The following is a 27,844-nucleotide window of genomic DNA, read 5'->3' as shown; positions in this document are numbered from 1 at the left end:
ATTCCGATGCTGCCACGGCTGCTGTGTGATCACCTGTGCAGCTTGCACCCTGGTGAGGACAAACTGACCTTCTCAGTGGTCTGGACACTGACCTCCGACGGTCGGGTGCTGAGTGAATGGTTTGGCCGCTCCATCATCCGGTCGTGCTGCAAGCTGAGCTACGAGCACGCACAGGTGAGACTTCGGACTTAGGCGGATATTCGAATCAATGTCGCAGTATTCGAAACCAACGAAGGGACTTACATTTTAGTGCTTGTAACACCTGCATCCTTGAAGCAGCGCTAAAAGACGTAGGCTAAGAAGGTACAAACACACAAAACGAGCGCTGACTCGCAGCTGAAAAATTTATTTGAAAAGAACACCCAGGAAAACAAGAACAAAGAAAAACAAGGAAAATGTGTGCAAAAGCAAAGTGGGTAATCTAGTCTATAGTACAGTAAAACCTCGTTAGCCCGGATCTCACAGGACCGGCGAAAATGTCCCAAGTTAACCGAATTCCGGATTATCGAATGGACCATGCAAACAAAAGGAAAATGTACTCGGCACAGACAAACCTTTATTTCATGAAAAAACTGCGTTATTTTTGTCTTCCTCGTCGTCAGAATTTGTGCTAGAACGATCTTCTTCCGCGCTCGCTGTCGCAAGAACCGACACAGAACTCCTCGAGGACAACGAGGGTTTCGGCGGCGTCCTGCACGGTGCGATGTTGCATCGGCTCATCTTGACTGTCATCATCGGAACAGTGATTCTGATCCTTTTCGAGCACTTCCTATAATATGTCATCGTCAGTCAGCGGACCAGCATCGTCTATAGCGACATAGTCCTCAAGGTGGACACCACTAGGAAGGAGAGACTTAAAATGCGTGTCATTCACCTCTTCGTCGTCCATGTTTCCAGTGGGCTCGCAGGTGTCCTCTGGAGCATCTGAGTCGTCATTCGCTGGCTGCTGTAGCCGCTTCACTCCAGTGACGGTCGCCATCACTATGAAGCACGACGACGGCGGCAACACGCACAAGCACAGCCGAAGAACGTAACGTGCACAAGCTCGCATGCTACGCGCGAAGTCACAACACAAAGAAACCAGCAGTGTAAGCATAGCGAGCAGCTGTGGTGGCAGTGGCAGCGCAAACCGTCCCGTCATCCGTGCATTCCGCATTTAGTAGACGCTAGATGCCCCGGCGGCCCAAGCGCTTCCGCCGGGTGGTGACTAGCGCTACCTAGCCACTTCCCCCTCATTCACTATCATCATGATCATATTCTGCTGCACTTGTTCGTTCGGTTACGGTTTCTCCAAAACTTCGGTTCTGCCATCAGTTACGGCAAGCAGTGCTTGACGGAGCTACTGTTTGTTACAACCACCTCGCAGAAAACCGCAGTTGCTATTGATGCAATCACTGACATAGACTACGCAGTTCCGAAGGTTAAGGGGGACGCGGCTTTCGTATCGCGCAAAATGGCCAAAAAATCGATTTTTTGAAAATCACATTTTCAGTTTCTGTAACCCTTTTTCTATCTGATTCCAAAATATCTTCGCTGAAAACGACCTAGAAGTGCTTTAAAAAATTTGTTGCGCGGGCTGAGGTGGCGAAAATTATTGTGGAGATCGCAAAAAAACGGTGCTTTTAAAAAAATTCTTGCTCCGCAACAGTACAACCGGGCGCCGCCATTTTGAGCTCGTCGCAAAGAGCATTTTTTCGTTTTCAAATTCCCCGCCTCAGCTGGCTCCTCCCTTCGAAAACAAGCGCACAAAAGAAAATCTCTGAAGGTCGTTTCGAGGCCTCCGATTGGTCGCGTCCGCCATGTTGCTCCAGCACGCCTCGCCATTGGTAATAACAAATAACTTCGCGGGACTACTTTTTGTACTCACGATCGAACATGACGTGCTTTGAAACATCGGGCACCGCGGCCACGCACACCGCGACCGAGCTTACTGCGCGGAGTCGTTGCTAGGCCTAACTCCGCTCACGGCGCTGGTTTACGAGACGAATCAGAACTTTGCAGGCAAGGACATCGCACTAGCGAACAAGCTGCACTGTGCTTCGTCGCAAGCAACAAATCATATCGTCTGCTGGCTCCTCGAAAGTGCGAATGGGCATTTTATGCATCGGCAGCGGACCTCCTGGCCAAGCTCATCGCGCATTGACCGACCGCTCGGAACAGCGGCTAGTAATTTCGCGCGTCAGCGCCGCAAAATGCGAGACCAAGCACGTTACGTGCACTGATTTTTCGTTGCCGCGGCTAGGAGCATTGTGCATTGTCACAGAATGCCGCCAGCCAGCATATCGTGTGCCGACTTCCCGGACCCCGCAGCCGAGTACATCGGCTTGAAAGAAAGCGCTGGTGATGCAATTTAGGCACTCTTGGATTCATGCTTGGTATCGCCGCTAGCTTTGATGAATCTTCTAAAATAACGAAAGCCTCGCAAATTACCGTTTCCGCGACCGAGTGGATGATGAAACGCATCACAGGCGAGGGTTGCAAATGAGCGTGGTGTGTGTGAAGCAGGGAGTTGAATTTATATCTGACCAACTTGCGTTATTGAATAAACTGCTCAGATATTTGATCCCAGAAATTTTTGCAATAAGTGTGCCAATTTTCATCAAAACCTACGAAGGAATAAGAAAGTTGGTACTGAATGCCACGTCCCCCACCTTAATATTATTCGGAAGGTCACTGGAAAGAATGACCTGCGGTACACATCCTTTGTTTGTGATGCAGACAGTGATACTCTCCTGACTCTTTCTGAAGAAAAAACATACGGATTTATTCCATTGGCTAAAGAAGACTGTATAAATGATGTCAAAAAGAGGATGGGTAGAGCTCTGCCAACACCTGTATCAAAAGCAAGAAGGATCAACGACTAGGAGGATGGGGCGGCCTGACTCAAGACCTGATTAAAAGACTGACTAGTTATTATGGTATGGCTCTCCGTGACAACATTCACGTTGATGACATGCACAAGGCCATAATGGCAACATTCTGTCACGTCACCTCGAGAGATGAAGAGCTGCACCATGAATTCTGCCCACTCGAGTCCCTGAGCTGGTGCAAGTACCGTGCTGCAGAAGCTGAAGGCAAGGCTCCACCACTACACAGGTATAAATTGGCAGCACTGCACTTCTGCCAGTCTACTGAAACCTGACCACCCTCAGCTGCTCAGCTGTTGCCAAAAGAAAAAAAAACTCAATGCGGCCGAGAGTCTTCATTCAGTAGTTTGGTCAATTCTACCAGAAGAGCTCAACGCTTCACTGATTGCTGCTGAAACAGCTGCCAATGAGGCAGTCTGCAAGTATAATACTGGCACTCTCCATGCTTATTGAGAGTTTTGTGCATCACTTGGCCCGAAGCCTGGAAAGCACTCCATTCGAAGAGCTGCAGAGAAAGATGCCATACGGGAAAAAAAGGCATCAAAAGTGCACCAAAGCAAGCATCAAGAGACCTCGCATCACTAAGGATACCAAAAACTGTAATCCTGGTGCATTCTAGACCATTGGATGCAAGGTAAAACTTCGAGAGCCGTTTTCTCAAAAGTGCCTTTTCGCCTGCCTGCCGAGTTTGCGCAGCCATTTTCTTCGTAACCGTGTGGCCTATTTTGGCTCCGTTTCTTTTGTCATGTTTCTTAGACTACAATGCATGTCGTGACATTTATTCTTTCTCGTTTTGACTCTTTGTAATATTACGATGTGACTAATCGTTCACCACAAGAGTGTGCCTGATTTAAAGGTAGCAAAAAGAATCGCAATGCAAGAATATTGTGTTGCAAAAAAAATAAAGCAAGAATGTCACGATACTCAGCATGCATTTAGCTATGCAACAAATATTCATCTAGCCTTCTAGTGCATTTTTTAAACTCTCCGGGCATTGCGCAAAGTGCTAAGGAATGCTAGAAGTAAAAGTTTAATTGAATAAAAAGGTGTGGAGATATCACTCTGAAACTTTTTTGGAAGCATCAGGGAGACTTGCTGAATATTTGTGCCAATTTTCATCAACATCCGTTAAGTTATAAGAAAGGTGGTTTTCCAAAGCCACGTCCCCCCTAAAAGCGGATATCGGTGGAGACATGGCTCCACCCTGCGGCATTGACGGATAACATGCTGGCGTGTTGACTAGGCTTGTGTGAATATTCCAGCACTTCGGATATTCGAAAGAATATTACAGTATTCGAATTCATTTTGACACGAATTTAAATTTTAGGAAATTCCGAAGTATTCGAAATGTGCAAATAGGCATACACTCAAACCTCATTACACCAAAGTCACATCTGACACGAAAATAAGTCCGTTATATAAAAAAATTCGTCATAAATGTATATTTTTAACACTCTATCTATGACAAGACTATTCTTCATTTACTTTGTTATAACCAGTGGCGGATCCAGAGGGGGGCGACTGGGCGATCGCCCCCTCCTCCTGCACACCTTCTCGACGGCAATTTTTAGGCACGTGGAATTTTTTAGGGCGCTGCGGCGACCTTCCCTGTCTGCGGTGAGAAATGCACCCATCACTTCGACCTTTGTGCTGAGCGTGAAACCTGCTGCCTAATTCTCACCTTTTTGGCAGCAAGCTAACCACTTCCTACCCGCATCCCATTCTGCACATTCAGACTTGAAAGATGCTTGAATTATCGCCTGCGTGAGCATGCCAACAATGTTAGAAACAGAAGAAACGGGTTCTCCAGCCATACATTGTAGTGTATGCCCCCCCGCGCGTTCCATCGCAGCTGGCCCTGGTGAAGCAGCAGGGCACACGTCCCCTGCGGGGAGACTTGAGCGTCGCGTTCGCATGTTGCCCGTTTGCGTGGCTAATGCATGGCTTTGTAATTCTTCTACACTAGGAAGAACACGGCGGCAGGTGCCAGCTGCGCATGAGGGGGTGGGGAGAGGAGGCAGATGTCACTTTAAGCAAAAGTGAAAAATCTAGGGTCTTTAGTTTGCATGGTACTTGAGGAGCTATATGCTCCTCATGTACCATGCGGACCATGCGTTGTACTTGAGGAATGCACACACCAAGCCAGCCTTATGCCTATCGCAAAGGTAGTTAGAATTCCTGGAAGACACCAGCAATGTGAGAGGGGTTCCTTTGTATGTTTCCATAAACATTCCTTGTTTCATTCTTTCTTCTTCTTTCTGCTTTTCCCATGTGTGTAGGAAACAATAAACCTTTAGTTGGAAGTAGGCGCTCGTTTTCGTCGTTGATATGTCCTCCGTCTTGCTTTGCACTAAGCCACTTCAGCAAAAATGGAAAACCAACTAGCCCAAACTGTTACCTTGCTAAACAGAAGGTCATTGAAATAAGCCTGGCCACTACCGCAGCGGCAAGGAAGGAGCCTTCCCTTCTCCTTCTTTTAACCAGAAACATGTGCTTCCTGCTATGTTAGGAGTCCGTACTGGTACGAGAAAAACCAGAGATAACCAAAGGACGAAGGCACTCACTCACACACTCTCGCTGGTGTGTGTTAGTGTGCCTTCGCGCTTCTCAAGTAGATGTGGAAACCATTCATCGTCATCAGAACTTCGGCCTTTCGCCGCACAGAGTCTGCTCCAAAAGAGGGCTACACAGGACACCACATTGTTGGGAGCTATATTCAATATGTTAGGGAGCAAATGAGGATGCCGTTATGACCGAACCTGTTCCGTTTGGCGCCAAGGCCGAAGACCTCGGTTCCCTAGCACCGAATGATTCGCAGAAAAGCTTTGTGGCTGGGCTGAAGCGAGCCGGAGAAGGGGGCTCGCAGTAGTGACATGCCATGCAGCTTTCTCTTGTCCTGCGTCTCCAGGTGCAGGGATCAGGCACCATGTGTCTAGAATCACCTCGGCGATGTAGCATTGTCGCCGCTACTACAGGGACGATAACGATCGGCTTTATGAGCAATCCGCTCTGTCTGGGCGTTTGCGGCAGTGCAGCACCTCAAACAAAGGAACTTCTTGGTGTATTGATGTGGCTGTTGTTTGAAGGACCTGACAGGCCCGCCTCGGGGGAGAGGGAGGAATGGAGGTGGTCCGAAGAATTTAATAATGACCAGTGTGACGGAATCCTCGATGTATTCTGGGTGGAAAAGATGATCACTGAAGTTTTCGAACTGAGTTTTCGAAGGCGTTGCAGGTAAGTACTCCGCCAGCAGTGCAAGTGCGCAAATGGCCGGAACAACCGCCATTTGGAGGTTCGCATACATCATGAATTCCGTCAGACCGCCCTTTATTAATTTCTCTATTTTCCCTGAAAGAATGGGTAAATCATGAGGCGCTGACGTTGAGAGAAGCATGCGTCATGCTGCCCACGTGTCACTGCTGTGTTGCAGTGAAGCACGTCTTTTCCGCAGGCGCACATTTCAGCTGATTACGAGACCGCCTTTCGTTTACTTTTTTTGTTGCGCTGGCAGCAGTGAGGCTGGGATGCTTTACTTGTCACTCATTAGTGACACTGCATTGCCTTATGGCTGCTAAGGGCCATCGTTTCTGCGGATTTGCGGCTAAATCGGGATCGGGGAATGGGCACATGGCAGCCAAAGTTTCGAATTAACCAGGCCAGTACTGACCGCCGCTTCAAATTATCCACTCAGATTTACATTGCAAGATACGGGGCCAAGGAAATCCTTCTAATTATGCGGGATTTCGAAATAACAGAGTTCCAATTGATGAGGTTGTACTGTATTACCCTCACATCGATTCATCATTTTTTCAAGTTTAAAAGCTTGTTATACTGGCTTATACAGACTCTCTTTAAACGGAACCTAAAGGGACCAGGAAAATGTGTTCCATTTAACAGGAGTTCCGTTTACTGAGAGATAAACAGGGGTGCAGAATTAATGTACGAAACTAATCATATCAGATTCAGTTGTTCCATTTAAGCAGCAGTTCCGTCTAACAGATTTCCATTTACTGAGAGTCTACTGTATGCTCTAAGTATAGTAAATTTTAAAACTTGATATATTTTACAGGTTATCACTTGCATTCTACCAAAAGTCAAATCCTGCTATTACTCAAAGTTGCTTCCACTTCCCTTTGAACGAAAAAGAATGACATATGCATATGCCTTGTTTCAACTTCAAAAATATTGCACTGGTTAGTTGGGTCATGACAAATATGCTCATTTTTCTTTATAATATGTGATATAAACTATTCGAATTCGCTTCGAAATTTGCTTCGACCAAACCACTATTCGCTTCGAATTCGCTTCGGGCCTAAATTTTACTATTCGCACAAGCCTATTATTGACGTAGTTAACGGAAAAATCAGAGAAATTTATCGGAGCAAGAACAAAAGTGGCAGCTTCAACGTCGAGTGTGTCTGTAGCAGTGGACGTAATAAACGCATTGCACTGCACCTTATTCCTAGCCAGATGGTGGCATTCAGAAACCTCTGTATTCCTTCACTGTGGGTATTATCTACAAGAAATGTGCATGAGTTTTGTACAAACTCTCTAGGTAGCGGCAAGCTTTTAAAAAAAATGCTCACCGTTGTCTCAGTGCTTTGTGCTGACAAACGAACATCGTCTTTCAGGACCTGCTGGACGACCCCGATCGGGAACGTGCCCCAGGCGAGTTGCCGGATGTGTTTGGCAAGCACACGATTGGCGAGATAGCCGAATGTCTGCATGTTCTGCGTGGCATGACAGAGTCCATGCGTAGACGCCGCTTTGACGGGGGAGCCTTGCGACTAGACCAGGTCAAGGTGGTCTTCTCGCTTGGCAAGAACTTCCAGCCATACGGGTTTTCTGTCTACGAGCACACCGAGAGCCACCGGTGAGTCGACGGAGGGGAGCATTACATTTGCACCAGTTCTGGTCTTCTCCCAACTGCGTATAACTTTTGCATCTGGCAGAAATCAAATGAATTGTTTGTGCTGTGCAGTGATTACAGTGCAGTGGGAGAATATAGCATGCTGTACGTGCGAATTTTTGCCGGTTGGTTCCATGGTTTGTAATTGCTGTATGACACTCGTCTTTAACATTTCGTTTAAAGATTTCTTATGCACGTGTAGCAATTGTAGTGAAGAGGGATACCCAGTGCTGCAGCCACATGGCCAGCTCTTATCGAGGCATGAGCTGGAGCTGCCCAGCCTGTGGTTGCTGCAACGCTGCCTGCGCCTGTCCAGCTCTTGCTGTCCCTGTTTGGACGCTCTCAGCCCAGTGTTCTCGTCATACTATACAAGTTGTGTGAACGAAAGAAGGGGATATTTTTTTGAGGGGCTTGTTCCTTTGTTACACACGACCAGATGAATCAGACAGACAAGTAGGCCAGGGAAAGGGCCATTAATCGTTTGCCTTTAAAGGGACATTAAAGAGCGAAACAATGTTTCTCATATTAGTAAAGGGCTCTTTCACGATGCCAAAAACACCACGCTTGCTGCGAGAAGACGCTTAGTAAGTGAGAAAACGCGCAAAAACAAAATGTGGGTGGCGACGCCACCTAGAAGTTTCTGCACCGTTCGCTGTGACGTCCCATGTTTTGACGGCGCCTGCTAGGGACTACGTAGTTCCTAATCGGTAAAAATGAAGTACATTTTCCTCTGAGGGGGCTGTAGACTTTTAACATACCAAGTTTGGGGTAATTTTGTTGAACCAATGGCACCAAAGTACGATAAATACACTTTGAAATCCATGACGTCACATGGGGAGATTTTGGCGCAAAATTTAAAAATGAAACTTTGAACTTGATTTTCTCCTCTGTTAATAAACATGATGGCGTAATTAACAACATTAGAGTTCTCAGAGCACAATTTATCGATCTAGGCCAATTCATTGTTTTTCTTTAGTGTCCCTTTAAATGTAGTGAAGTAGTAATTAACGTGGATGCAAAATCACCCTTTCTGCCATCGTTCCACACTCGCTGCCTTGGCTGCGAGTGGTGCTGGCTAACACTTCCAGGGATTACACATAGAGAAGTACCTAACGAAGTGCCTTCTGTCATAGCTCAATTGGTACAGGATCGGGCACGTAATTAGAAGGTTGTGGGTTCAGATCCCACTGATAGGAAGAGCGATTCTTCATCCACTTTAATTTCAATTTACGTCATTTACTACACTACAGTTAACGCTTTCCTGTCCGCACATATACCCATCGATAGCCCGCTATCGATGGTTTTCAATTTCAAATTTTACCGCGCTAGAAGCGCTCACGGACAGCTAACGTTATCCACCGTATAGAGCAGGAACTATTTTTCCAGTTTCGCTTTTTCGTTTACCCTTTTCGCCGCAATGGGAGCTTTGAAGTGCCTTTTATGTCGAGATGGTCGAACGCTCGTAGATTCAAGAATCGCATGGACATCGCGCGCACCTGCCTCTCGGAAATGGCAAATTTCGGCGGATTCGGACAAGACTGATTCATAATGTTTTACTGACGACAGCAGCAGACTCGGAAGATGGTTTTGACTCATCGGACATTGGCACAGACAGTGAAAACAGCTACAGAATGTCAACAGGTATCCGCCGGTAACTTTCGTTTTTATCTTTGAACCGAGCCGTCGCTGCCGCGCTCCATTCTAAATATATCTGGCATGTTCTCAAGGTCACAGCTCTTATCTGCGGGGTGTCAGCACTGCTCAATGAGTGGATCTTAGTGCAAGAAGGCGACCCGCAGTGTACTTTGGCATTGTGCTCCGTAGTGCCGCGGGCATTTCGTCTGACCTGTCGATTTGTTTGTGCTGTTCTTTACCTGCAAAATATTCGCCGAGGTGTGAAACGCAACTAATTACTATGCATGGATGCATGTTTCTGGGCCAAAAATAGAACAGAAAACGAATGTTTTCTGCAAGACATGCTGCGCAAACCTCTGCTTCACCGCATCATATAACTGCATTGCTCGGTGGCACTATAGCCACTTGGGCTAACGTTCTTTCTTGTGTCTAAATAACGGCTACACATAGAATGTTTATATTTTCAGGGACATTGGATATGACGTTTTTGGTCAAAACGTATATTTCGAAATGTTTTTGTGTTCACTTGGTGCAATGCAGAATTGATGTATTTATTAGAGCTGTGCGAATAGCAAAATTTTGGGTGCGAAGCGAAGTCGAACATTGAAGTATGAGTGTGAATCGAATCGAATATTTTTCGAATATTTCTCGAATATTTGTCGAATATTTATTCTGATACTTCGAAGCGAAATTGCAGAAAAAAAAGTTGGAGAGGATTTCTAAGCATATTCTGATGAGATAGCAACATGAAAGTGTTTCTTTTCACTAGGTTGATGAAGCGCTGGCTGAAAGCGCTGTTTCATAGTTCTTGTCTTATCATGAATGAGGGAATGTAGAGGCCGAATTGTATTTATGTACATGATTTGGTGCAACCAAAGTGTTGCCGACAACACTTTACACTTGATTGGCAAAGATGCCGTTTCCTCAGCCTCTCCTCCTCATTCAACTTCTGTGGAAGCTGAACTGATGTGACGGACAAGGGTGCACTCCCTTCAAGTCCGGAGTTCCAAATCTGCCTCGTAGACGTCGATATATAAGAACATATGAAATTTTGGATGCCAAAAAGCTTCGGCGCCTGATTTTTCGGACTTCCTGCCCAAATTTCAGGTTCAAAACAGCATTAATTGAGCCCCCACCTCTGCCACATGTTTCATCTCGATGTTGGAACCAGCGTTTTCTTGAGTTAATGAATTTGCGACCGTAACGGAGCTTGAAAGGCAGCTTTGCCGCAGTACGAGAGTGTAATGAGGTGAAGCATATTTAAAATCTGAAGGGGTCACTTGCAATCGTACGTTGACTGTATTTGTCTTTGGGAAGTTCGAATTGTTCAAAGAGTAAAATTCCAGTGCGAATTGAATCGAATAACAAACACAATTCGAAAAATATTCGAAATTTCGAATATTTGCACACCCCTAGTATTTATGTATTGATATTAAAAATCTTCCTATTAACGTTTTTTTTTCTCATAATACTTCAGCAATGTTTGCTTTAAATTTAATACCACTAGAAAGCACATTCCTTGTTCTACAAATTCGTACCATATATTATAGTATATAATTTTATGTGGCAGTAGCAAAATTGTTTATTAGAGTACCCAAAAATGGCCTATTTTCCTGCAGACAGGAAAGTGTTAAAGGCAGCAATTGATGCCCCCTATGCTTCTGCTGGATTAATTTGGTAATGCAAGTTGTGGTTGCACTGCAAGGCGTTCAGGACTCATCTGCAGCCAGAATTTGAGACACACCAGCAGTTCCTGAACAATGAAAGCAGGGCCAAACTTGCACAATTATGCCCCCCGTATAGGCACTCCATCACTCTTGCTGCTGTACCCAGGCTCACATGGCACACAATGTGGCCAATAATTGTGGGGAGCCAAGTGGGCTGTTCGAGGTGGTCAATCATATTCACTTGCGCCTACCTCTCAAGCCTGTAATTTTGCATAAATGACGGAAGTGTGCAGAGGAATGCAACTTTCATTGAGATCCACGGAATTCAAAGAAAAAAAGTCACAGTTTTGCCTGAAGGGCGAAGCAATGAATGCGATAGCAAGAAATTGGAATGTCACAGGAAGAATGGCAAGCAGCTAGAAGCAGCTAGACCGCTGTCACAGTTGTTACTTCAACTAGCCCCTGCTTTGGCTCTTATAACTAGCAGACTCCTCCTTTCGCAAACGCAGCCGCTGCAGCGAGCACTGTAACCTTCGCGTGGTCTGTAGCTTCAACGTAAACTTTGCTGTGAAAGCACAAGGCGTACAAAACTCCCCTTCAAGAGGTAATCGCGCGAGCACGTTCGACCACGCCCTGTCAAAGTACAAGTTGAAGGCGCACATCCCAAGTCCGGCGAAACACTAGACAGTTTTAGAATCGGGGACCCAAGAAAGTTGTGAGCCGCCAGGACGCATGCGCAGAATGCTAGCCACTCTCGGACTCTTGCGCTCGCGTTGCCCCAAGGCCCTGCAGAGCCTTCCTTTAGGCGGCAAACAAAACCGCAGAGCGCGCGATCTCAAGAGAAGGAAATAAAGAAGGCGCTTGGCAGTGGCACGTGAAGCCACGGCTCACGTTCCCTGCGGGCGTCGATTCTGGTCACTAAGACAAAACTTCATTTGGCTCTAGTTGGTACATATTCCTGAGGCTAAAATTACAGCGCAAATGCACTTCTTTGTCCTTTGTACTTCTTTACTTCTATCAAGCTAAAGCACGCGCCAAAGTAGAGCGAGCGCCGCATGCTACAGTTGGCTATGCTATATGTGGTTTTGCCTGCATAACTATCATCATCAAGGTGCTCGAAGAACAAGAGGAAGAATTCTTTTTCGCACGAGCGTGCGCTTAGATGGTTATTCTTTACCTGCGCAACATTCGTTTGTATTCTGCCGCTAGTATCCAGGAGACCGAATGAGGCATGGCGTAATTGTCTAAGGCAGCAAGCTGCAGAGCGAGGGGTCGCAGGTTCGAAACCCCGGTCAAGTGCTTCGGGATTTTTTTCTTCTGAATTATTTTCATTTCTTGTTTTTATTTATATATACATACATATATATATCCGGGGCATGACGGCGATGGCAAAAATCACCCGAGAGTGTCCATATGAGTGCTATTGCAATAAAATGCTTGCGTTGGCCTCTTTGTGATTTCGATCACTCTTGGCCTTGAAATGTTTCGATATTGAGGTTTTGCCGATGACAAATGGTATTGCACATCCCTGCTGGCTCGCCTTCCTTGTCTGTGCAGGCTGATTGAGGAGCTGATGCTGCTGGCCAACATGGCCGTGGCCCACCGGCTGTACAAGGCGTTTCCCGAGGAGGCCTTTCTGCGCTCGCACCCTCCACCCGATGACGCCCAACTGGTGGAGGTGGAGGCACTGTGCACTGCTTATGGGGTCCCCCTGGACACCACCTCAGCCGGCACTCTGCAGGTCCTACAATGGTTGATTCTTGTCCCGCAAGGGCGTCTGCGCCAGCAGGCGTTTGGTGTGTAGCGACACCACGGACCCGAGCTAACCTGGGGGGTTTCGACCCCTCTCATGCCTCGCCAACCGTGGCTTTGCCATGTCCGGGGAAAAGGGGGTCCTGGGGGTTGAGTGTGTCAAACAAGGGAAAAGGAAATGAACATTTACTTCACGCATCATTGAATAAATAAAACAGTAATTAAGCCTATTGGTGGGTCATAGCAGCTTACTAGCTTTGCGGGATGCATCAGCGGGTGCAAAGGTCTCACGAATCCGGCAGAAATGTAACCATAGGCTGCTATACCGCAAACCACTTGACATGTGTTCAAGTGCATTGAAAATGAGCAGTTGAAGATGTGCAGAGCGTATGCCTCCTGTGAAATCAAGCCAAAAATAGCCGTCAAAAAGCTGTCACTGTAGTAAATTAAATGAGCTCACCCTGACATATGCCAGTGAAGGTTTCAAGGTCAAGCACTAAAGCACGACACCCTGCTTTTCTCAGGAGCCTCAAACAACCACTTGCATTCATTTGAGAGGGCAGCTCTTAGGTCCCCATTCCTGCATTGTCACTTGTCATAATTAAGTGAACACGCACAGGAAATGATGGAAGTGACAGCAGAGCAGAGAGAGAATGGTGAGAAGGACAGCATAGTGGCGCACGAGATGGTGCCATAGTATTTGCAGTCGCAGGTGCTGCTGAAGGGTAAGCACCGTTGACAAGAAGATCCTGAAGTAAGACCGAAAGTCGAGCTAGTTGGTGCATATTCATCTTGAGAACCTTTTAGCGCAAACTAAGACAGGGACACAGCGGGAGGGAACAACACCAGCGCCAGTGTTGTCCCCTAACTCTGTGTCCCTGTCTTAGCTTGCGCTAAAAGGTTCTCAAGATGGAGAAGATCCTGCCATTCACATTGTGGAGGTCAAAGCTTATCGCCACTGCTGCCGAGGAACTTGTGAAACGAAAACGTGTACAGCTGTGCTCAAATTTCACTCGAGGGAGTTTTGCAGTGAATGGTACATATATATTTTTTTCTTTACACTTCCATTCATTTACTTTTTTGTCTCTTTGTATGGGTTGTGCTTGCTGACATTCTGCACTCAGAATGTGCCACTTAAAACTTTCTGCTGTGATGCCGGCTTATTATGTGTTGTCGCGTTGAGGCAGTCCAGTGTGTGACACTAGCCAACTTACGTTGAAGCTTGGCCTCGTGTGTCTGTGTCGCAGGCCTCCCTGAACGCTATGGTGGGCACAGACGAGCTGTCGCATGCCAAACTCAACGTGCTCACACACATGCTCTCCAAGCCCATGAAGGTGAGTGTAGCACATGCTTAGGCTTTTATGGTCTAGCTATGGCACACAGGAACAACGGTCCTCAAACTTGTGCGTATCTGCAAGCATAATATGCACTTTTCGATGAGAAACGTCATGTCTCGCAGCATTCTTGACAAAAGCTTTGGGTCTTGGTGTTATGATAGAAAGGTATCGTTTGACAACCACAGAATTTTCTATTTGTCACCATGTTGTGAATTCATTCATTTCAAAGACACTATTGGTGTAAGTTAACTGCAAGAATTGATGTGCGGCCAAGTGCAGCAGTGAATTATAGGTGGTGTGATAAACTCTGGAAATTTCCAGGTGTAAGTTAAGTGGCACTGGATGGTAGTGACCCTGATAAAAGGGGGAAGTTCTTCTGCTGCATTGGGCTTAAGGGGAGACGTGGGTCTTAAAAAACGGTTTTTTAAAAGTTGGGTGAATGGCATGAAATTTAATACACTTATTCAGTTTTTCCTGCAGATTTGAAATCGCTAAGCAGATTTTGAATAGCTGCATTAGAACAAAAGATATGCAATTTCTAACGCATATTTAAGCACATTTCTTATGGGGATTTTCGACAACTTTGCTTTGTCAAACACAAAAACAAAGTATGTGGCAAGATTGCCAGGAAGCTGACCTAGCCAGACATGCTATTTATTTTCTTGTAACATTGTTCTCCAAATTATAATTCTCGATGATCAGAAATAGTATGGAGCAAAAAAATTTCACTCATATTTTAATGCATTAAGCTTGGCTAGTTGGTATTGACTGTAGGCCTCTATATTGCTAGCGAACACGCACAAAAGACGACATAGAAAGAGACGGGACAACCGCTAGCAGTTGTCCTGTCTCTTTTTATGTCGTCCTTTGTGCGTGTTCGCTAGCGATATGGAAGCATACTCATATTTTATTTTGCCTTCAAAGTTCGTTGAAAACAATCGGATTAGCATCACCGGCTAGACCAGCTCTCTGGCAGTCTTCCACATGTTTTGTTTTTATATTTGACAAAGCAAAGTTGCCAAAAATTAGCCTAATAAATAAGCTTTTAGAAATTGTACATGTTTTGTTCTAGTGCTTGCATAAGTTTGTTCATTCACTTCAACCAACTAATAAAAGAAATAAATAAAAGACCCTCGTCTGCCCTTGAGTAGGCTGAGGATGATGATAGCTTTTGCTTAGTAGGGTGGCAGATTGGGCTACTTGGAGCTCATTCGGTATAATTGAGGATTTTAGTGCGAAGAATAAACGGCAAAGACAGGAGCTTCGATAACTGAAGCATTGGGCTTGGTCATTGCTTGGGAGGGAGACAGGAGAGCTTGTCCTGTCATGTATTGTTTGTACTAGTACGTGTAACGGCCATGTGTGGTCAGCCAAAGTGGCTGAAGGTCTGTGCCACGTTTATATTCAGCGCTTGCTTTATTACTTGTGCGTATCTATTGAATACCAAGTGCCCTATTCACTTCATCAACACGTGCTTCTGGTGACAACAGATGGCCGTCTACTTCTGTGCGGGGCGGCGAGAGGATCCCTTCTCGTTTTCCCACTACGCTCTCAACGTGCCTCTCTACACGCACTTCACGTCACCCATCCGGCGCTACGCCGACATTGTGGTGCACCGGCAGCTGGCAGCTGCCCTCGGTGAGTCGCTAAGCTTTTTGTGGACGCTTTAGCGAATGTTGTGTCACGGCCGCTCGAGAAATTCATCGGCGGCACCGAAGTGCAATCGGTGAAATGTGAAATGCCAGCTTGTCAAACAACTTCTGCCACGTTATTGCAGTCTCATTAAAGACTCTGCATTTCCAGATATGATCAAATTTCAAAGCAAAAAGAGGTAGTCGCAGAGCACAGGCCGAGTTGAAAATGGACCCTCCAATGTTGACAGGCAGAAATAAGTGTCCTATGTGATGGTGATGAAACACTTCCAATAAATGTCCAGTGTATTTATATCATCAGAGGGAGGTCACAACGGACACCAGCGAAAAAAATAGGTTGAGCTGCATTAGTAAACTACATCTATACAGTACTAAAAAAAGCAATCTTTGACATGGTAGAAGGCTTGCAGAGATCAAATCGCGAAAATCGCTGAAGAAAAAAAAAGCTAAATTTTCGGAAAGCACTTGTTTCGGCATGTGCAGTGCCTTTATCTATGCAGTATAAATACGATAACGCTGAAAACTCGCTCTAAGTGCTCGAAAAAAATTCATTTGGTATGAGTGGTCGATGAAAATGAAGCTCAAAATAGTGCAATAACACAAGAATCCACGACACCATATTTTATCTTTACTGCCACCGAGCGTCTCCATCTTGGCATTATTTGAAAGCTCAAAGCTTCGCATTTCTGTTCCCGCCCTTGCTTACAATGGCCACACAGAAAAAGCACAAACAACAAAAAGTCAAAGGCGGTCAGACATATTTCTGTGGCCATCCTGTCGGTGCAGCACGCAAGGTTCTTGAGAGGCACCTTCCTATTGGCTACTGCTATGGCAACCGCTGCCGTCTGTACCAGTGGAGTGCTTGTCGGTAGGCCTTTTTTCACCATCAAGGAACTTTTGAATTCTTATGAATTCTTATAAATTCTTATAACACAAAAGCTAATGGAGATATCTTAACGGAAACTTAAATTTTTCTCTAATATAATTTGTAGTGTGTGTGTCAAATTTCAGCATTCTGTGCCAAGAAATAAAAAGTGAGTAACAATGCCAGCCTCGTTGTCCCTTTGTCCCTGCAACACTTTTTCAGCGTGGTCAGAAAACGCTGCCTATCAGTAGTTGAGGCTCCTGAGAACACGTGAGCCAAACATTATAGCGGAGCACACGGCCTGGAATTTACAATTAATTCTCTCAAAGTCAGCTAAAAATCGATCCCTCTTCTCTCTACAAATGATGCCATATACTGAAATGGCTGCGCCATATGCTCTAATTCACGGCAATTGGCTGTTTTCAGTGTCAGTGGCCGCATAGTTACTGCGCCCACCACAAGAGTCCGCCACGTGCCCACACACGCACGCGATTTCACTAAAGGTTAGCCACGTGTTCAAAAAGAAAAAGTACTCAAGGTCGTGACGCGCGCGTGATGTAACTTCTTTCCCCCGTGCCATCCCCTCTGCTTAGCTTCCAGCGTGCTCGACGGGACGAGAAATTAGAGAAAGCAATTGCAGCGCACGACGAATCCCTGCAACTCTTTTCCTAGTAACCATCAAATGGTTTATTACCTCACAAATCGACTGCCGCATGAATTTTTAGAATCCATCAAGTATGACCGGAGTTACATAGATTTGCCAATGAGCGTGCTGGAAGCTAAGCAGGGAGGGAGGACTCACGATCAACAATGCAAGTGAATTCAAGGCAGCCGTTATAGACCATTAACTGTAATCTTTATTACAGTGCTAGAATGTGTTGTCACGTATCGTGCACCTGCGTGTTGCGTGCAATATTTCTGAAAAAATAACCAAATGCAGGTTGTGGACCTGCCGTGGCGTTGAGTGCTTCGGAGTTGCAGTCGGTGGCCGACCACTGCAACGACAACAAGTACAAGGCACGCACTGTGCAGGAGCTGAGCATCGACCTGTTCCTGCATGCCTTCGTGGAACAGTGTGGCTCGCTCGAGGACAAGGCCATGGTGACGGCCGTGCTTGAACACGCCTTTGACGTACTCGCGCTCAGCGTCGGCATGGTCAAGCGCGTCTACTGTGATGTGAGGACTTCTTCTGTGGCTACTGTGAGATGTTCACTGTGATGCACTAACGGGATACTGAACAAAAGCTTTTGCGGCCGAGATTCTTAGTCAGCATGAAAGCTTGGCTTCCGAAATTGGGTCTCAGGCAGAAACTAGCGGAAAATCAATAATTTAATGGGTTTTTCACAAACTTAAAGGGACGTTGCCTTTGCCATTACCAGCCTACGCACCTCCTGCGCTTGCACCGTTGTATAGCTGCTGCCAGCTCGCACGACATTGCGGCCATTGGCACACCAGCGTGCAGCCACTGAGCACTCACGATCCTCCGAGAATACAGCTTTCTGTTTAAAAATGTGTGAAATAAACACTGTCTATGACAATAGTCGTGTCTTCAAAGTTGAATTTCATGCTTCCCTCATTTTTTCACATTTTTGTTCAGTATCCCCTTAACATTTGCAATGAACAAACTCTACAGTAAATATTGGAAATATCTGAAAGTGCTGCCATCATTTCTAGGGAACAAAAGGCAACTTGAGGGAACTTCGCGAGTGACAGTTTTTGTAAGGTGTGTGGAAATGACCACGTTTCCATAGGTTAATTATAATTAGCATTATTCTTCAAAATTGACAACATCAAAGTGTTGAATGAAAATAGCGCGAAAAAACGTAGGACGAGACGAAGAAGGCAAAAGTGCATACTAACAACTGAACTTTTATTAGAAAGACGAAAATATATAGGAAGCCCAAACCACATGTTCACCACAAACAGAACCAGAAACCTCAGATGTGCGCATCCAGGTACCTTATCTCTGCCTTGTTTAATGCAAGGGAAGGCTTTGCCACACAGTCATCTCCAGCTTTCAAAATAAAAAAAAAACTACACCATCTCCCACTAAAGGGAACCATGTGGGGATGCGAAGCAGCGCATCCCCACATGGTTCCCTTTAGTGGGAGATGTTAACGCGTCCTCACAAGTGGAGCACACCATGAATTCACTGTACAGTGGAACTTCGATTATACGACTTTCAGGGGACCGCGCGAAATCGTCGTGTAATCTGGGCGTCGTATAATCAAAAAACCGAGAATATAGGCAGTGACGGTCATTGTTGCCCCACAACAGCGGGCACATAATGCCTAAGAAAGTCCGCGGCACAAACCTACGCTGCTCCGAGGAACGTAGCTTAAGGGGGGACACGGGTCTTAGAAACCGAAAAATCGCGAAAAAATCGTTTTTTTGAAAATGTTATTTTCGGATTTTACAGTGACTGATGCATAATCTGGCAAATTTTCACGCGTCCTGGATTGATATTTTAGCCGCAGTAGCGTTTTATATCATGCATGTGACGCGAATATTTCTCGATGGACGCGCAAAAATGGGCTTTCTTGCAGGACGCGCAGCTGCCATTCTACGTCTCTGATCGCGGCCATCTTGGTCCCGTTCGAAAGAGCCGCGTTTCTTTTTTTATTTTCGCGCCACCACTACTGCATACGCCAAGCGGGCCACTAAGAAAAAGCCCGCGAAAAGCTAGTCCAATGCGCGGTCCTATTGGTCTACCAGTGCACGTGACAGTGAGCGCGCACGCCATTGGCAGATTTCCACAGTTGTCTGCTCGGGCCGCGGGAGTTCGCGTCGGACAACGCGGCTGAAACGCGCAACCATGCCGAACTCGACGCCAAAGTTCGCTACGAAGTACAAATTCGGTGAGCGGACAAAGAAACTGAAAGTGTACAACTTTCAAAAGAAGCGCCGATCACCTTCAGAAGATGTCGACGGTACTTTGCCTCCCGTGCCAAGCGCCCCCAGTGATGCTACCGCTGCGCCAATAGCGCCAGACTGCGCCAAAGTGCCCTGGCTGCTACAGCTTGCTACATTTCCTCAAAATTTGGCGATTCTGCGCCAAGCCTGCGCCAAAGGGGTGTACTCTGACTTTCAGAAATGAAACTAACTACATGAGGTTCCCCCATTGAGAGCGACATCGGCGACATCGTGCTGTACGCGGACGCGGGCGTTTTCCATGAGAGTGATGAAAAGTGAGAAAAAATACAGTATAACCTGGTTACAACGGATCTGTTTACAACAGACATTCGGATATTACATACCAATTTGCGGCGTTATGCCGACCTCCGTATTAGTTCCATTGATTGAGCTTCGTTTACAACGGAGTCTAGTACAACGGACATTCGGATATAATTGACTGAAATTTCAGGCCAGCAAGGTGGTCAGGACTCCTTTAGAGCGGACTTTTCTACCACGGTCATTAACTTCCGACTTCAAACATCACTTAGAATACTTTCGGGACGGGAGCAGCGCACCGCGGATATCGACGTACTGATTTAAGAACGAAGGCCGCCGATCCCCGGCCTGTCAATGATCAGCTATGCCTAGCTGTAGCGACAAAAAAAAAGAAAAAAAAAGAAAAAAAAACCGGCGCGCAGCGTACTTGGTGTTGCGTTTGGGACGCTGACACGCGAAATTGCGAGCCGCTGCCACCGCTTCTCCGCGCGGTCGCTGCGCGGCGAGCTTGGCCGGGGGGTCCGCTGCCGATGCGCAAAATGCCCATCCGCGGTTCTGAGGAGCCAGCGGGCAATGCCATTCGTTGCTTGAGACGAAGGACATTACGGCTTCTTCGCTTTCGCATGTCCGCTAGCGCGATGTTCTTGTCCGCAAAGTTCGGATTTGGCTCGTACATCGGCACCGTGAACGGAGTTAGGCCTAACCACGACATCTAGTAGAAAGCTCGGTTGCGATGTGCGTGGCCGCGGTGCCCGATGTTTCAAAGTACGTCATGCTCGATTGCGAGTACAAGGAGTTGTCCCGCGGTGGTCTTTGCCATAAGCTTCGAAGTGCTGATAAGAAGAACCTCGAACAGCGGGTCCAACGAGTCAACGCTATTAGTCGCACGTCTGCGATGTTCGCGACGAGTGCTGCGCGCTATCGTGATCTGATGATTGAGCTTCCGCTTGCAGCTGCCCAACTAAAGCGTTCCATATTATCGTCGACCCGTAAACACAGAACGAGTGCGAACGCGTCACTAAGTAGCGCAATTTTCGACAGCCACGACCTCGCGACGCACAAGCAGCAGACGACGATCCCGAAGCGAGCATTAACACGTTTTGGCTGCTTCTGCGGTAATACCTCAGAAGCAGCCAAAACTTGTTTTTCGTACGCTTGTTACTGAATAGAGGAGCAAGCTGAAACGGAGAACTTGAACGCGGAGAAATGCTCTTTACGACGAGCCCAAAATGGTTGCGCCCAGTTGCGCCGTTGCCGAGCTATAATTTTGAAAAACGCTTTTTTTTTATATTTCCGCAATTTTCACAAAGTCGGCAGACGCAAAACAAATTTTTTATAGCACTTCTACGTAGTTTTCATTGAAGATATTTTGGAATCAAATAGAAATGGGCTACAGAAACTGAAAATGCGATTTTCCAAAAATTGCATTTTTTTGGTCCCCCGTTAAAAATGAGACCATGTTTGTGACTCGTAATTCTCTCCGGTTATAACAGACCCATTCAGTGTTTACATGAAAGTCTGTTGTAACAGTACTTGGATTTTACATACTCCCTTTATAACAGACCAAAATCCTCTTCACTATGAAGGTCTGTTGTAATGAGGTTATACTATATCAATATGGTGTTGTCAAGCGGACGAAGGAACTGCGTTTTGTGTTTTTTTTTTTGTAATCAAAACATCAACTGTAGGCAACATGGCGTAGCAGCAGTCAAGCGACATGCAGCCATGAAACGGTACATTGATGCTACCAGTCGTCATTGAGACGCTTCAGGTGGGCTGCAGCGGCCGAAAACGATCCAGCCGACTTTGGAATTCGGCAGTCCATGGAACGTTTTGCAGTGTGACCGCGTGACAAAGTTGGCATGACTCTCAAGGGCATCCCATGCCGACACAGCAACTGCCTTGTTTCCCAAGTTATTTGGAGATTCCAAAACAGCGAAGCAGTTTAGTTGTAAGAGGTTGAAGGCATCCTACAGAGTTAGTGATGGCCTCGGGCCGTATTTCAAGAAACTTGTGCTTGACGAGCTGAACAAGCCGGATGTGGTTTTATCTGTTAGCATTGACGAGACTCCTCTTCCTGAACAGAGGTGCCAACAACTTGATGTTGTAGTTAGGCATTTCTCCAACAAAATGCAGCGAGTTGTGGAACACCTACAGTCTTTCCGGCTGGGCTCTGCTACTTCGGAAATTTTGGCTAGTGAAGTGCGGAGAGCAATGATGGACCTGCCGCAGAAAAATGTCATTTGCTTTTCTACGGATGGCCCTAATGCAATGAAAAGCTTCAGAAAAAAGATGCAGGAAGCATACCCTGACATCATAGATGTAGGAGAGTGCTGCTTGCACAAAGTGCACAACTAATTTGCCCGCGGCTTAAGTGCTGTTGGCTCGGATGTCGACGCTGCTGTGGTCGACGTTTATTACTTTTTTAAAGAATTCTTCGGCTCAGAATGAATTGTTGAAGGCAGAGCACCTGCTCCAAAAGCTAGTTTTGCTGCTCCAAAACGCAATTTTGCCTGCTCCAAAAGCTGCTCCAAAGTGGCCTAAGCCAGTAGCATCACTGGCCCCCGAAGACGCTGACTGTGGGTTAGGCCTAGCGGGTGAAAGCGGCTCTGACAGCGACTACGTTCGACAGACGTTTCGGCGCGACACCGTCATGTTGGAGCCCGCTGATTTGTTGAAGATCGAGAAGGACGCGGAAGTAAAACTCCGGAACCTAGCATAAACGCCGGCCATCACGCGAAAATCGGGTCTTCTCGCTTGTGCAAACGACACTGCCACGGACGACGCCGCGGCTGGCTCGGATGTGATGGAGACGCGCTTCGCTCTGGTGAGCCTCGACGCTCTAAACGCTCTGCAGTCAAACGTGAAGTGCAAAGGGTGCGACGGCGATGTGTCTGCGCATAGGTGAGCGCGAATACGGCCTCGCAGTAAAGATTGTTACGTCGTGCGAGATCTGCGGTGATAACGCGCCGGTGTGGAGCTCGCCGCGCGTGAACAGCGGAAAACGTGTAACCCGTTCGTTGTGAACATTCTTGCCACGCGCGCTATGAAGACCACTGGCAATCACCAAACAGCGCTGAATGAGATCTTCGCTACAATGAATGTGTCTGGGCCTGGACCTTCGGCTAAAAAAACGCATGGCAGAAAAAGACCGTCGCAGATCAACAGCATCAGCTCGCAAGCGTGCCTCTGCAGAAAACATGCAGCGGGCGTTGAAAAAAAGGCATTTAGGGGACTCAAAGCAGAAGGACTACCTGTCTGGTGCCTACCGAGAATGCTGAAATTGTAAATTATTGTAAATACACGACTATTCCATGCTAGAGTTTGCCCAAAATGGACTTGTGTTTTTTCACGATTTCTCAGGATTCAAATTTTGCTGCGGTTGCAAACTTGCCAGAAAGATATCTCTGCCTTCAGAGCAGCTAGGACTGTCATTTTTGTTGTGACATGTAGCTCTATCTGTAGTGCACACAGGGGTAGTTGTGAATTTTTGAATAATATCTTCAAACATTTTATATTTGGCACAAAATTGGAGCATAAAGTGGGTGTGTCTGCAACACTGAAAATCAAGGTGCTACAACCTAGCTAAAGATCATCAGATCAAAAAAGCATTCCTACCCCTGTGTGCCTTATGTTCATTAGTATCTAGGCATGTGTCAATAGTAGCTCTCTAATAAAATTTTTTTGTGTACCGTACCTGGAAACAATGGGTAATTAATTTTAAGATATCTCAAAAACTAATCGACATAGGAAAAAAATAATTACATTTTCAAAATCAGCATTAAAAACTGAATCATACTGTTAAGTTTGTTTTTAAATACATGAAAAAAATTTAGCATTTCTCTCTCAAGTACAGTGTCCCCCCTTAAATTAATTGAAAAAATGACAACCACGCATTTTATCGGAGGTGTGAACGAACCTTTATTTCTCACCTTTTAAAAAAATCTGTGATTTTCTTCTGAGAGTTTGCCCAGCCACGACGCATCAGCTTTCTTTCGATAGCTGCAACATCTGGCAGCAAGTCGCCGATCTCGTTGCGTGCGCAAGCAAGTCGCCGAATGTGGTCGATGTAGCACAACACGTCCGCGTAAGTCGGAACGGACGCGCTAGCCTCTGCAGCGTCGTCCATCTCTTCCTCGTCAGAAGTTCCCGCAGTGTCGGGACGCACAGTTTCGATAATGTCATCCAGCGACACTTCACTGCACACTGCAACGTCGTCGTCGGCACCAACATAGTCCGCGAAAGATCCAGGCAGCTCCAGGCTGCCGAACTCTGGTTCGTCGTCAACAGGCACTGCAGCTTCACTGGTAGAACAAGCACCACTTCTGTTAAAGCCGCAGTGCCTGAAGGAGTTGGCGATGGTTTCTGGCGTGGCTGCGTCCCATGCACTAGCAATGTAGTGCATTGCATCAAGCACAGAAAGCTTCTTATCCAACTGCTTGTGTTCCATGCCCGCCAGCCGACGCTGCACCAGAAACTTCCGATATTTCTGTTTCATGCACTTGATGACGCCAGCATCAAGTGGCTGCAGCTGGCTAGTGCAATTGGGGGGGCAGAAATACAACTTTCACATTTCTCAAATGCGACATATCTGATGGATGGCATGGCGCATTGTCAAACAGAAGAAGAATCTTTCTGTTCTTTGCCCCCATTTTGGAGTCCAGCTGCTGCAGATATGTAGAAAACATAGCAGCCGTCATCCAGGCTTTCCGGTTGAACGTGTACTGGCACGGCAGCCTTTTCAAATTCTTGAAGCATAGGGGCTTCTCAAACTTGCCGATCACGAGGGCAGGAAGCTTTTCAGAGCCGTCTTCATTAGCGCAAAGCAATACGGTAAGACGCTCTTTGCTTCGCTTACCCCCGTGACAGCTCTCTCCTTTGAATGCCAATGTCTGTTCTGGCTGCATATTATAAAATAATCCAGTTTCGTCCGCGTTGAACACGTGGGACGGCTTGTATTCCCGTATCAATTCCGGCAGCAATGCAGTCTACTTTTCTACAGTGTCGGAGCTGACTTACGCGCTCTCTCCACAGCAGCGGCTGTACACAACTCCACTGCGTTTTTTAAAGCGATCCAACCAGCCATTGGAGGCTTTAAAGTCGTCAATGCCGCAGCGCAATGCAACTGTCTCAGCCTTCTCCTTCAAAATTGCGCCATCCACGGCAATTCCTGAACTGCGGGCCTGACGCAACCACTCAACAAGGGCCTTCTCCATGGCAGCATATTTGCCATCTTTCGCGGCCTTCCTGTTCAGGCCGAACTTTGCCGCATTTAATAGGATGCTGTCCTTCTTCGCGAGGATCGTTTTCAGCGACGACTCGGGAATGTTCAGGTCGTTCTCCGAGCGTCAGTGGTTTTCGGATCCGCGACATTGCGAGACGCAGCACTCGCAACCAAGAATTCGAAAGCTTCCTCGCACACCAATGTCCGAACGCAGAAAATTTTGCACGTGGACAGAGCAGCTGCGGTGCAGCACAACCAACCGATGAGGCAAACACGTGAAGGAATGGCTGAATGGCAGCACGGCAGTAGGCCTATTCGATTTGCAAGCTTCGACCAATCGCGAGCAGCTAAAACGCCCCAGCCCTCTGGTAGCTAGACAGCGGCGAGTTCCGGTTCCCGCGGCTGTCGCAAACGTTGGCTCAACAATCGCCGTTCAACACGTCCGGTATAACGACACGAAATCTAGTGAAAGTTATCGCATACTAGAAAGCGAGCTCGAAATTATCTGCCATGTTATCTGCTCACAACGGTCACTACAAAACCACCCAAAAGAAGAGAGAGAAAAAAAAAAGGCGACAACGGAAGTGCGCAGTGCAATGCGACAAAACGAATGCGCTCCGGCTGGCTCCGGCCAACGTTGGCTCTGGCTAGCTATGGCCGACCGCGTGTCGAAAAATTGAAGAGGCCCTGTGGTGGCAGCGCGGATACGAACTCGGTTCCTCGGTTTCCCGGCTTTTTTCGCCTGGCCGCAGTGTGTTTGCGTGCCAGCCCGCATCATTGTAGGTCTTTTTTTTTCTCTGACAGTCCAGCGAAGCGTCGTACGAGGTGGGGCCGGCGTAAAATTGCGTCGTACAATTGAGGTTTTTAATACATTATTTCTGTGGGGGTTTTGCCGGGACCAAGCCAATTCGCCGTAAAACGCGGGTCGTCGCAGGACCGGGGGACGTATAATCGAAGTTCCACTGTAGTTGCTGTTGCTGTTACTCGTCCTGAACTCTTGTTGGAGCACACCACGCGGGAGCATGTGGGTTCATCGCGCGTCTGCAGAATCTCGTTCCCCGACGCCATCATGTGATTGCTGAGAGAGTGTAAGGGGGAGAGGCCACAGCGTCTTACGCAGCCCCTTACACAGGCCCGAACGCGCTAGCACGTGCCAGCGCGTTCTAACTAGGATACAATGGGTTGGTTCATTGCGCGTCTACAGAATCTCGTTCCCCGACACCATCACATGATTGCTGAGAGAGTGCAAGTGTGAGAGGCCACAGCATCTTACCCAGCCCCTTACACAGGCTCGAACGCGCTAGCGCGTGCCAGCACACGATTCCCGAGCGGACGGTCGCCGATGGAAGGACGGACACAGTCCCAAGCAAAAGTTGCTTCGCATCTAAAAGCTTCAACGAGCTCACGTGCCATCTGGTCCCCATGACATGCGAGCACTGTGGCATCAGACAAGAGAGGACTACACCTACACTCACGGCAGTGTAGGCCAAATTTGACGAAGGCTGGCCTTTCAAAGATCGACGGTGATCTTGCAGGTGCGCATTCAGACAGAGGCCTGTCTGTTCTATACAGCATTTACCGCACTGAAAGGCACCTGATACACAACTCCCTTGCCACAAACCGAAGGGCTCTCCCTGGGTTTCACCTTACATTCACGACATTTCTGCACAGTCCCGTCCACCTTCCTTTCAACAGCGGCACATACTCTACCAAGCATATTCTTAGCCAAAACAACAATGTCAATATCATATCTAGCACCAACCTTCTCGAGACGATGGGAAACACTGTGCAAGAAAGGGATGCTGGCGAACGGCTTCTTCTCATGTACCCTATCATTTTCAACTGAGTCTTTCAGCTCAGATTTCAAGGTCCCGAGAATTCTTTCACACAGGTGGCTCAAATTAGCAAGAGGATAGCGCATACTCCTCAAAGGCGATCTCGCCGTCTTCAGTATCGCTCACGCAGCCAGTTGCCCTGCGCACTTCATTACACAGCTCATCGCAGCCGCTGAATTCTGCGCTAATGTTTTGTTCGATCGATTCCGGGGCTCGAGAAAGCCCTGCATGTGCGAAGCAGTTAGCAATCGCTAGCGGGCATAGTTGGCATCAGGCTTCGGCCATCAGATTGACTGCACCCAGCAGATCGATTTCATACTTTTTTCCATTGTCGTACGACAGCAGAATTCGGTGCAGCAGGCTTTCCTATAATACTTCCGGCCATCTCAATGACTCCCTGGTTCATTGGCTGGAGAACGGATGTCATGTTCACCGGCAGGAACTCTAGTGTAACTGCCGCCAAGTTGTCAATTTTTCCTTGCCCAGGGCAGTTATCTACAACAAACACTTTCCGATTGTCCTTTGCCACTTTCCAGTCAAGCGCACGGACATGCTCTTCGAAAAGCGTTGCCGTCATCCAGGCCATTTTATTTACACGGTAGGTCACATCCCTCGGGAGCCGTGCATTTCGAAAACACCTGGGATTCAGCGACTTGCCAAAATGAGGAGGGGCAGCTTTTCATCGCCGGTAGCGTTGGCCCCGAAGTGAATGGTTATCCTATCTTTGCGTTGCTTAGTGCCTGAGCACGCTTCACCTTTTGGTGTGTACATGCAGTTAGGCAGCCTCTTATAAAAAAGAGCGGCTTCGTCGAGGTTAAAAATGTCTTTGTCCGCATACTCCTTTTGCAGCTCGATGAGGCGGAGGTTGGGCCATGCATCTGCAGCCTGTTCGTCGACAATGCCACTTTCGCCGTGGATAGGCTTCGATGA

At 47.1% G+C, this 27,844-nt stretch overlaps 1 protein-coding gene across 1 annotated transcript; it reads left to right on the top strand.

The window, feature by feature from the left end:
* On the top strand, window positions 1-27,844 carry LOC119390935 (DIS3-like exonuclease 2). The gene is made up of 7 exons (XM_037658651.2): window positions 1-174; window positions 7,499-7,740; window positions 12,636-12,819; window positions 14,078-14,164; window positions 15,658-15,805; window positions 17,625-17,860; window positions 27,764-27,844. The coding sequence occupies exons 1-7, from the start codon at window positions 7-9 to the stop codon at window positions 27,842-27,844; spliced, it is 1,146 nt and encodes a 381-aa protein (XP_037514579.2). The 5' UTR covers window positions 1-6.

This window comes from Rhipicephalus sanguineus, chromosome 4 (genome assembly GCF_013339695.2).
Source record: "Rhipicephalus sanguineus isolate Rsan-2018 chromosome 4, BIME_Rsan_1.4, whole genome shotgun sequence".
NCBI classification, from domain to species: Eukaryota; Metazoa; Arthropoda; class Arachnida; order Ixodida; family Ixodidae; genus Rhipicephalus; species Rhipicephalus sanguineus.
The sequence above is the reverse complement of the archived record's forward strand: the minus strand, read 5'-3'. Positions and strand labels throughout refer to the sequence as shown.